This window comes from Episyrphus balteatus, chromosome 3 (assembly GCF_945859705.1).
Source record: "Episyrphus balteatus chromosome 3, idEpiBalt1.1, whole genome shotgun sequence".
NCBI classification, from domain to species: Eukaryota; Metazoa; Arthropoda; class Insecta; order Diptera; family Syrphidae; genus Episyrphus; species Episyrphus balteatus.
This window is the reverse complement of record NC_079136.1, coordinates 95,115,315-95,127,716: the sequence shown is the minus strand read 5'-3', so window position 1 is coordinate 95,127,716 and position 12,402 is coordinate 95,115,315. Positions and strand designations below refer to the sequence as shown.

The 12,402-nt window shown below is 26.8% G+C and overlaps 1 protein-coding gene across 1 annotated transcript in view; it reads right to left on the bottom strand.

Annotated features, from left to right (window-relative positions):
• LOC129914716 (zinc finger protein 395) overlaps positions 1–12,194 on the bottom strand; it is a 257,386-nt gene extending 245,192 nt beyond the window's left edge. Inside the window, exon 1 of the mRNA XM_055994062.1 lies at positions 11,348–12,194. Within this exon, the coding sequence (XP_055850037.1) occupies positions 11,348–12,085 (738 nt within the window). The 5' untranslated portion in view covers positions 12,086–12,194. The remainder of the gene's footprint in view (positions 1–11,347) is intronic.
• Positions 12,195–12,402: the final 208 nt, after the last annotated feature.

The window sequence follows — 12,402 nt, the reverse complement described above, 5'->3', positions numbered from 1 at the left end:
AATTTTAAAGATTCCCTATCAAAAAAAAAAAAAAAATTTGCTCTAAATTTTTTTTTGAAGGGTGGACAAACAAAAAATTTGAGAGGACAAAAATGGACAAAAGGTAGATAAGCGAATTAGAGAAGTTTGGTTCAAAAATTTTGAGGTTGCAGTTCTGGCTTCACGGAGCTCGAAAAACCCATATTTTCAACATCTAAACAAAACTTTTTTCGAAGATATTCGATTAATGGAAACTTTTTGTATAACAATTTTAATGATGAATCAAAAGTATGTACCAATTTTCAACCTGTTGCAATTTTTTTTTTTTTATAAGGAGAACACCTATTTTGACTGGACTGTTCAGATAAATATTTACTAAGCTATACAAATCAAGAAAGTACCAAAAAAACAAACAACAAATTTATCAGTTTTTTTTTTTTTTTAAATAGGTGCAGGTGCACCTTGCTTACCTTTAATGTTAATATGATCAGCTGTTATTTGAAAATAAAAAGCTAAATCTTGAATCTTATCAAGACCAGTTCCGAAACAACTACATATACATATGTATAAATTCAAGTTAAATACGTGTTTGCCTATTAGAAACAATAATAATAATACATTTTCTTTGTTTCTATTTTGCAAAACAAATTAAACAGTTACCTATTCAAGGCTCTTCACACCGAACTTTGATGACCCTTTATTTTATTTAAAGTATGATATGGGCACTATTTAGTTTTAAGGGCTCTTAAGTTTAAGTTCTGAATTCTACTAAATCAACTCCTTAACAATCTTAACATTTAATTTGAAAATGTAGGTATTTTAAAAATATAAAAATAAAAAAATTATAACAAATTAATATACCTACAAAAAAATGAACTGTTTTGTTTAACTGATCGGTTTAAATGGTTTTGACGTACAAAACAAGGAATTCCATTTAATTTCTTGTAAAGCAAAGGATTTCAAAATTTGTTTAACCTTTCGAAACAAAGTTCTAAAAATCGATTTTTCAAAAAAAATTGTTTTAATCAAATTTTTTTAATTTTAATGTTAATTCACAATTTTAACATTGAGATCAATAAAGTGTTTATGTATACAAAATTTTTCGTAGAAGAGGATTATTCTATGGAACGGTTTAAAAATATTTTTTTTTTTAGGTAAGCAAAATCGTTAGAGACCTTTTTTTGAGGAAAACAACCTTTTCCATTTCAATTTCCTTTCTAGGGAATTTCCCAAAACCCTTAACTACCAAATGTGAAGCAAATTGTTTCAGCGGTTTGAGTTGTAGCTCTAGATAGAGGAAGGCAGACACACAGCCATGTTAAAGTTATTTAATATTCTCATTTGAAGAAGAGAGAATAGCGAAAACACACTCTACAGAAATCCATCTTATTTTCAAAAACTAATTTTTTTATAATTTTAGAAAAAAATTATATAACAATATTTAGACAGGGATTTGCATGATTTAAACGCGTGAAATTGCATTTTCAGTAAAATAAATATACTCAAAAAATATTTTCACATTTAGAAAAAAAAAAAGCAGCTACTGATGCTATTCATCTTAATGCTGTCATCTTTTTGTGTAGATATGACGCTATTAAATGCCAAATTTTTTGTTCTTAAACATTTTTAAAGTATTTATGTCAAAGAGATATTTTTTTTTTTTAAAGCTCACATCCGAAACAAAATATAAAAAAAATCTAAAAATAATAACAAGAAAATATTTGCCATCGAAGGTCAATACTTTTATTTAACTAATCCTATTTTGACAAATGACCTAGAAGATCAACTGGCAACGTCGCTCACCAAGACACAACGCAAGATGACATCGCAATGCTCAAAATGCCGCTCCTCCTTTCATTTCGCGGTTCATTCTAATATTCTTGACTTTATTGTTTTTTTTTTTTGCTCTTTATTTTTATTATTCCCCTTGACTTCATTTGTCTTTCTACTTTTAATTCTGTTGTATGTATATTAGGGTGGGTCAAAAAAATCGAAATTCTTTTTTTTTAATTGGTACTCCGAAAAATCGATTGCTAGACCCCTCTAGAATATACACACCAAATATGAGCTCTTTATATTAATGGGAAGGTCCTCCGCTTTGCAATTTTCCATTTTTACATCAAGCTTCCACTAAAAAAAAAATATTTCTTTTATTAATTGACTTTTTAGCAAATTTCTTTTCATATTCTTGTAGGAAATTGAACGCTCTACAAAAAAGGCCTCATACACTTTTTTCGTTTATCTAACCGTTGAATAGATATTTGAGGGCCAAAAATCGAGAAAATCTTTAAAAATTCGTTTTTTGTCCTTAATTTTGTAACAAATTGAAAAATTATAATGATCAAACGCGCAAGACATATTCTTGTTGGAAATTGATTGCTTCACAAAAAAGGTCTTAATAACTTTTTTCATTAATCTAACCATTCTAAAGATATTAGAGGTCAAAGTTAAAAAAAAATATAAAAACATTTTATATTTTTAAAAAATTTCTAATTCACTGAAACTTTATTATTTTCAAATTAGCAAGATATATTCTTGTAGGGGATTAAACGTTCTACAAAAAATTCCTTGGAATGAAATTGGTTGCTTTAACCGTTTAGAAGATATTCGTATCCAAACCAATGCTCACTGATTTCAATAGTTTTCTTATGACCCGTATGCATTGCGATTTGGATACGAATATCTTCTAAACGGTTAAAGCAATCAATTTCATTCCAAGAAATTTTTTGTAGAACGTTTAATCCCCTACAAGAATATATCTTGCTAATTTGAAAATAATGAAGTTTCAGTGAATTAGAAATTTTTTAAAAATATAAAATGTTTTTATATTTTTTTTTAACTTTGACCTCGAATATCTTTAGAATGGTTAGATTAATGAAAAAAGTTATTAAGACCTTTTTTGTGGAGCAATCAATTTCCAACATTAATATGTCTTGCGCGTTTGATCATTATAATTTTTCAATTTGTTACAAAATAAAGAACAAAAAACGAATTTTTAAAGATTTTCTCGATTTTTGGCCCTCAAATATCTATTCAACGGTTAGATAAACGAAAAAAGTGTATGAGGCCTTTTTTGTAGAGCGTTCAATTTCCTACAAGAATATGAAAAGAAATTTGCTAAAAAGTCAATTAATAAAAAAATTCTTTTTTTTTAGTAGAAGCTTAATGTAAAAATGGAAAATTGCAAAGCGGAGGACCTTCCCATTAATATAAAGAGCTCATATTTGGTGTGCATATTCTAAGGGGGTCTAGCAATCGATTTTTCGGAGTACCAAATCAAAAAAAAAAATTTCGATTTTTTTGACCCACCCTAATGTATATATTTTTTTAAGTAATTGTCAACATCATAACCGATATAACGAGTTTCTTTTAAAACAGAACAGAAAAGAGCGTATCCACTTCCTACCTCGACAGCATATTAAACATGACAGCTACAATGACGACGACCGATGTTGATAACTTACTATGTACAAAAACAACAACTATACTGTCACACAGTTCAAAAGGGCAGTTTCCACATTCATTCATTCCATTTTTGAACACTAGAGTGGGATAGTATCGAAATATAAACGACAATTTGTGGATATGACGTTTGCACACTGTTCTGCTAATTGATGTCCACAACTTTATGACAATAAAACAAATAATGAAATATAAAAAAAAAAAAAAAACATAGGAAAAGAATAAATATAGATTGTTTGAAGCTACAGTAAATTTTATTATTTTTTTTTTTCTGTTCTTCTATTTTATTTTCTGTTCTTATTAATTTGACATAAGGAATTTATGTCGGAATGACCATGAAAAAAAATTGTGTTTTAGAAATTTGTCATTAAATATCTTTTTTTGTCATTGAGTTTGTTCGTATGATAGCATTAAAGGAAATATAGTTAAATTTCTTGAATTTTATTTAAGAACATTTTTGCAGTATTTATTTTGAAGAAGCATATCTTTAGGGGGATAATTAAGGTGTATTTTGCCTGAAGAGTAACGATCAGTTGTACAAACTTTTAAACCGTGTTTAAGGAACTTTTACATTATGAAATCGGTGGTACACCTGAGGTTAAGCTCTGTTTCGAGGTTCATAGGTGCTAAAATGGGCAAGATCACGCTCGAACCATTGTTTAACCAGAGCTTATCAGCCTTATTCAATGAAAAAAATTCTTTCAAAGGAAAAAAACAAAATTTAAATGAATTTGAGCTCAAAAAAACGTATGCATTTTATTATACCAGGATGCATTTTCAGAAAAAAAATCAAAAATCAAAATCGTTAGAACTGTTTTTTTTCTAACTAATTCTTTATAAAGAACTTTTTGAAATTTTTTGTTGATATAAAATGTATCCACTTATCAACACCTTTAACCCAAATTTCGAAAAAAAATTCAAATACGTTTTCAGAAAAATTTGATTTTCAAAAAAAAAAAAATTCAATTTTTTTTATTCCAAAAATTGATTTTTTTTTATTTAATTTTTATTTATATCAAATTTTTATAAATGTTTTTTTTTTTTTGTAAAATTTTGTTCAAATTGAATTAATTGTTTGGGAGAAGTTCAGATATTCAAAATTCTCTAAAAGATAGTCCTACAATCTAAAAAAATTGGTACCGTTATTTTTGGTTCAAATAAAAAAAAAAAACAAAATTCATCTTGATAGTCTTTACACGTTTGAAGTGATTCGATCCATCATCTGACAAACTGAAATAGAGACGAACTTGCGGGAACCACTTTTTGGCATTTTCTGCCGTTGTAATATCACGTTTGATTGTTATCTTAACTTTGAATTTTTTGCGAGTCCCAAGTATAAAAAAATTTATATTAGTCCAGTGCATTTATGATGTTCATATGGGCGACCCAGCAGTTTGTACCACCCCCAAATTTTTTTTTCTCATTCGATAGAGCATTGACTGAATATCATTACCCTGATTTTTCGCACTCGCGAAATTCACCTTTCGGACGCCATCTTGGATTTTAGTTTTTGTTAAATATCTCGATTTCTATTTATCCTACATAAAAGTTGTGTATACAAGAAACGTAGGTAATTTAATTTCTCGTCTTTTATGTTAAAAAAACTTTTTCGATATTCTGAATATTAAAAAAGTTACAAGCCAAAAAATAAAAAAAACCGAAAAAAATGACAATTTTAAAGATTTGAGCACTTTTTATCAAAATTATGAAAAAACGTATCAATAAAAGATTATTTGCCTTAAAATTCTCTACAACTCTGCCATAGAACTTTTTTTTGTATCGCTATAATTAATAAAGTTATTAATACTTTTGTGTTAAAAAAATACCCTTTTTTACGAAATAAAGAGACTTAAATATAAAAAAATTGCAGGTCCTGAATTTTCTCTTGTAACATAAACCTATAAAATACTCACTAATCATTTAAAATTCAAGATTTGGTAAAAAAAAAATTTAAGAAAAAAGTAAAGATAAAAAACACAAACATAAAAGAGCATTTTTAACAAAAAAAAAGTATTAATAACTTTTGTATTTATAGCAATAGAAAAACAAGTTGTATAGCAGTGTTGTAGAAAATTTTAAGGTGAATAATCTTATCTCGGAAGGTTTTTTCATAATTTTGATAAAAAGTGCTCAAAACTTTAAAATTGGCACTTTTTTCCCTTTTTTTTTTACTTTGTTCGCTTGTAACTTTATTAATATTCAGAATTTCGAAAAAGTGTTCATCACATAAAAGACGCGAAACATTCCTACGTTTCTTGTATACACAACTTTTATGTAGGATAAATAGAAATCGAGATATTCAACAAAAACTAAATTCCAAGATGGCGGCCGAAAGGTGAATTTCTCGAGTGCGAAAAATCAGGGTAATGATATTCAGCCAATGCTCTATCGAATGAGCAAAAAAAATTTGGGGGTGGTACAAACTGCTGGGTCAAATTATAAATGCACTGGACTATATGCCATTCTGAAGAAATTAATAATTCACACACAAATTAAAAAAAAAAAAAAAACTCCAAGAAAATTTATCAGCCCGTTTCGGAAAAATTGATTTATCAAAAAAAAATTGAAACTTTTTTAAAAATCCAAAATTATTTATGAACAAAAATTTTCGTTGAAATCTTTTTAGTAAAATTGATTTATGACTGATTTATTCAATAGTTTTATTACATTTATGTATTACATTAATTGAAAAAAAAAGTAATAGATTTTATGATAGTAAATCGATCAACTAAATCTTAGTTAAATCTCAATAAACCGATACAAAAAAAAGAAATCACAAGAAATTGTTGTTATAAATAAGATTTTATGTACATAAATTGTTGTAAATATGAGTACAAACATTTCTGTAAATAAAATTAATCCATGTAGGTCAAATTAAGCAAAAAAAAAAAAATGTTGGTAAAGTCTTTCGTAGCAGACATTCATTCTGATACCAATTACAAAAGTTGACTTACTCCCATTTGCTTGTCATTTAACACCATTTAATTTTATCTTTATGAGTTGAAATGATTTTTGTTTTCTTTCATGTATTATGTACCTACACAGTAAGTTAGTAAGTAAGAATGTTTGTTTATTTATCAGGTATTTGCGAATAAAATTGGGCCACATTAAATGCGCTTTAATTTTAAGATTGTTGAATCTTCTGATTTTATGAAATCAAAATTGGAAAGAATTGCATTGATAAGTAAATTTTGATTATAACAGATAAAAACGAAATTTTTCATAAGAAGAAAATTTACAAGAGATAAATTATCTCTTAAATATATAAAAATATTATTTTTAATTTATTTTTTTTTTCTTTGACAAATTTCTTTAACATTATAATTATGTTCTTTTCCGCTTTCAGATATAAATTATTAAAAAATAGAAACCAACGAAAATATAAGTAGAACAAAAGAAAACGGATAAAACTGCATATAAAGTTAAGGCTAATATCAAGCTTGCATACAAATTATTTTACTATTTCTTTTGGGTGCCCAAAAAATTCAAACGCATAAAGATAATAATCATAGTTGTATCTATGCAAATGGTTTATCAAATTGAAGCCATCCATTCTTCAAGCCAATAAACTTAAATTGAAATAAGGAAGGTATAGCTCTTTTGACTATGGCTGATGAACAATATAGCTCCATAGCTATCCGAAGACTTTTTTATTTTGTGTTAGATATGCATTATAATAGCCGCTCAGTTTTGGAATATTTAATTTTTTTTTTTTATATCCAATGGAATACTTAACATACCGAAAACTGCATAATTACCGATGTAGCTATATTTAAAGTTGTGAAAGCTTTAGCTTTAAGTTTCCGGTTTATGTGTAAATTCACAAGTACGAAATAAAATTTCTTGTCTAACTTGTTACGTGAAGTTTCTGTGTGAGTTTTTATTTTTTTTTTTTTTCATTTTGAGCATTTTATTATTTCCGCTATTATTTTCTTTTCTTTTGTATGCAAGAATTTCGAAAGTAAGGTAAATAATTGTTTGAAATAATAACATTTTAAGGCAATTTGATTAAGTATAATTATATGTTGTTTGGTAGTAAAAAGTATTGAATTAACGAAAAAATTTTAAAAGAATTAGGAACAAATATTGTGATACAAGTTTGAAAAATTAAGCTGAATTTCGTTGAACAGACTAATTTAATCAACAAAGTAGGAACTTTTAACATATAGAACATAGATCTTAGGTTTACGAAAGTTTAAAAAACTGGAAGACCTCGTAGACTAGTATATAAAAATAATTATAAGTAATAGTAAGCATTTTCATTTTTATTTGCTGAATTAAGTTATACTGCGCTGAATTGAATTAGGCGATGAGGAAATGAACCGATTTACTGATTAAAATACTTTTCTTACGATTTTTCATTGGTTATAATGCGCTGAATTGAGTTTTTTTGAACTGAATCCTTTTTTTATTTTAATTTTGTGCTAAATTTAATAAGTTACACTTCCTGAAATTGAGTTATTATGCACTAAATTGAATTAAATAGTTAGAAACTGCGATTTTGCTAGCTGAATTGAATAATTTTGTGCTGAATTGAATTAAACAGTGTAGAAATAATTCGCCCTGCTGATAAATATTCTGCTATAATGATTAAGTATAAAAATTTATAAATTAAGCAACGCTGAATTGGGTAATACTGCCTTGAACTTATTTATTCTGAGCTGAATTAATTATAACTATATTTAGTGAACACAGCTTTGAGAAAATATAATAGGTAAATAAATTACAAATTATAGTAGGTAAATTAACAAAACTTGTATTACTTTTACAAACAAGTTATATTCCAAGCAACTTTTAATACTTAATATAATTTGTTAAGAATATTGTGTTATAATCATTTTGTAAATTAATTAACTTGATTAACACTTTTTTAAGACTTAAAGATATTTTTAACAGAACCTGTCATATACAAATATTGTAAAAACAAATTTTTTAAAAAACATCTCCTACGATTTGGTAAAAAAAAAGACATTTTTTTAGTTTTTCAAAAAGGCATTCATATTTTTGAGGAATTATTTTTTCGAATTGCTGAGAAAAAAAATGATTTTTTTTTTAAACCGCTCTAACGACTTAAATTTTTTTTCCTAAAATACATCTAAATATAAGAAATCAAATTGCATAGCTATTTGAGATGAAAGTTTTTGCGACTTTAAGCATTCGAATACTTACTTAGTGCTTCTAAAGTATAAATAACTCTTAGCTAATCATTTGTATGGAAACAATTGCCATGGAAATTCTTGTAGGAAATGTTTTTTTTCTCTTAAATGAGTGTAATTTATTTTTCAGCAACTAAGAATGTAACGAAATAATATCTCAATTTTTACAAAAAAAAAAAAAAACAGCGATGGTATCTTTTTGAGAAAAAAAATACTAAAACTAAAAATGTAGTTATATTAAAATCACCTGGACCACGTATCAAATTTAATCGAAATCTTATCAAATTTAATCAAAATTGTTGGAGCCGTTTTCGAGATAGTTGCAATAGGAGGTATCACGTCTAAAGGTGATATTTATAAAAAAAAAAACAACAGGTCTTGGAAATAACTTCAAAATGATGTAAGAACTTTGTACCAAAATATTTTCAAAATTGTTGGTTTACATATTTCCATATTTTTGAATTAACGACATAGGAAAATTTGTAAATTAAGTAAAAATGCCATACCTACTACTTTTTTTTTTTAATAATATAATCTTGAAAACTTTTTAGAAATCCTTATAGCCTTTTCACAACAGCCAAATGAGATCATTTTGCAAATTTGATAAGCCTAAATTTCAAATTATTTTTTTTTTTTTTTTGTCTATATGATTTGAAATTCGAAATGAGACAATTTGCGAAATTGTCTTATTCGGGTTCTAGTAAAAACCCAAGGTTGTGAAAATATCAATTTAAAAAAAACTGCATTTGAAATTAAAAAAAATTTCTTGGAAATAAAAAAAAATGCATTAAAAATTGGGATTAAAAAATATTTTTTTTGCAGCTGAAAAATATTTAAAAATTTTATTTTTATTTATAAAAAAAAAAAATATTTGTATAAATATTGCAACTTCAAATAGTTTGCATTGAAAATAAAATTTTTAAATAAAAGAAATGTTTTTGGAAATACAAAATTTTTGCATTAAACTATATATTTTTTAAATACCTATTAATCGAATTTCTTACCATTTTGGCTATACATTAGCTGTTGCTTTTATAATAATGAAGCTAATGTAAGGCCAAAACAGTTAAAAATTGTAAGAAATTCGACGAATTTTTAAAAATATATTTACTGCATACCTACATTTTGCATTGAATTTTCATTTTTCGGTAAAATAGGTTAATCGTTGGAACTGTTTAAAAACCAACATTTTCAAATTTTTTTTTTGTTTTTACTTTTCTCATAAGAAAGTGGGAAATTTTTTTGTGATAAAATGATAATAATTTTTAGAAAGGCTATTTATTTGGCTTCAAGATTCTTTTTGTTTTAAACTTCAACGATTTTTTTTATACTACAATATCAGTCCTCGAACGTTATGGTTTTTGGTTCGAGTCGAACCAAAAACCATACTTTTGACTTTGACTATCAATATCTCAACAACGGATCATTCCACAGAAAAATTAAGGATATACATTTGAAAATTTCATTGTATTCTATACAAAGAAGTTAAGTTTGCTTTGTTAAAAAAAAAATGTTTTCGTACATTTGATATCATTTTAGAAAAGCTATCAAAATAGGCGTTTTTGCGGTTTTTTTAGAAAATGTGCCGCTATTTTATAACTATAAGATAGCGATAAGATTAAACTGAGGCTTAATTATTGAAGCTTAATAGACCTGAAATTAATCTGCAAGGTTTCAGACTTATTCATCAGACTGTTTTTTCTGTTGTGAGGGTTTGAACTTTTTTGAGATAGGTAATTTAAAACACCACATTTTTGCAGCTGTAAATGATTTATTTCTAATCGCTTTTTTATGAGCAAAATCAAATTCTTTTGAGTTTATTTGAACATTTTATTAATAAATACCGTTTGAATTTTAGATAAATCAAAGAAAATTAAAAGTTTTCAAAAAAATTTAAATTTTGAAAAAAAAAATTCATAGGTACCGTTTTTGGATATTTTTCTATTTTTTGAAATTTTGCATTTTTCTTTGGTTTATCTAAAATTTAAACAGTTTTAATTAATAAAATGTTCAAATAAACTCAAAAGAATTTGATTTTGCTCATAAAAAAGTTATTAGAAATAAATCATAATTTTTTTTTGTTCCCTTAATTTTTTGGGCTAGTGTATTTTTTTCTTATTTCCCAGGAATATTACTTTCCAAAAAAAAATATGTATTTCATCGAAATTCGTAGTCAATTAAAGAAAAAAAGTCGAATTCAGTTTTGTGGCTGTAAGTTGCCTACAAAAATGTTCTACCTCTAAATCTACTTGCAGAAGGAATTTCAATCCAAGACCCCTTTATTGCCCTTGAGCTTTATTTACATATCTCTGGAGAAAATGCAAAATTAATTTCTTTAACAATTTTGAAAATAAATTTCCACTTGAACTTTCTTTTGTATAGATACTCAAAAAAAAACGTCACAAATTATCTAATTAGCAATTATTTTCCGAAATTTTATCAAGTAAAAAACAACTTGAGAAAACTTTTAAGCAATTCTCAAGAATCCTGGTAAAATTTAATTTTCTTTTGATAACCTTCAACTTTTTTTTTGCATTACTTCCAGTATCTACATTTAAGAAAAATAAAAAAAAAAATACCTCAACACAACACATATCCATACATAAATCTATATATCTACCTATTACAACGCCCATGGCCTACATTATTATAGTTGACCTACTTTCCATTACATGCTCAAAATCAAAAAGGTATAGATACATACATTATGGCTCTAAATTTATGTGTATATACATCATTTTTGCACTCACCTCACTTCCAATAGTCATAATCCTTACAATAACTTCGTCCTTGGCCAAATCATGGCTAACAACATCGCCGGAAATTTCACGTCCGTTATATGTTAAAAATACACGTTGGCTGGGGTGCAATTGCACTCCCATAATCGACCGAAAACCGGGCCCAATCAAATCCGTTTCACGAAATTCCTTCATCATAACACTGCGACGCAACGATTGTGCTGGGCTATTTATTAGCAAATTATTATTTGACGAACGAACATTGTGTTGGCGGGCGTCCATTATAACGCCACCAGTACCGTTATTACAACGTCCCGGTGAAGAAGAAGCAACAGCAGTAACAACTGTCGATCTTAATACCGTTACCGATACCGACGACGACGATTTAGATGATGGAGAAGCTTCTCCAGAACCGTTTCCGGTTCCTGATGCCAATGGCGATGGCATAGAACTTTTATGATTATTATTATCGTTTGATTGTTGTTGTTGTTGTTGTTGTTGTTGCATGGCTCCAATTGTTGTTGTTGATGATGTTGATGATGTAGACGATGTTGTTTTAAAATCAAAACGCACCGTATATTTTGTGTCTGGCGTTAGATTGATACAATTATTATTTTCACTTGGTTGCGATGGACTGGGGGGCGTTTTAACGTCTTGTATAACGCCCGAATACCACAGACCGTCTGGACCCGGTGCACAAACTCTTGTACCGATAATCGAACGTTTAGCCAATCGCCTACCAGTTGACATTATATTTTTTATTTAGAAAAAATGGAGAAAATAAAAAAAAAATAAAAGAAAAACGATTTAAATGTGAGGAATTAATTTTGACTGAATTAATAACTTTTTGTTCTATGATTATTTATTTATTTTTTTTTTTCAAATTTTACTTTGTAAATTAATTTGCAAAGTGAAAAAAAAAACACCGGAAGTAGGTATTGTTTTTATTAATTTTTTTTTTAATCACTATTATATAGCACTTTCTGATGGTGGTTGTTTAATATTTATCACTTTCTCTCATTACTTCATAATATTATACCAAAAAAAAAAGGAGAGAGCGGGTTGGA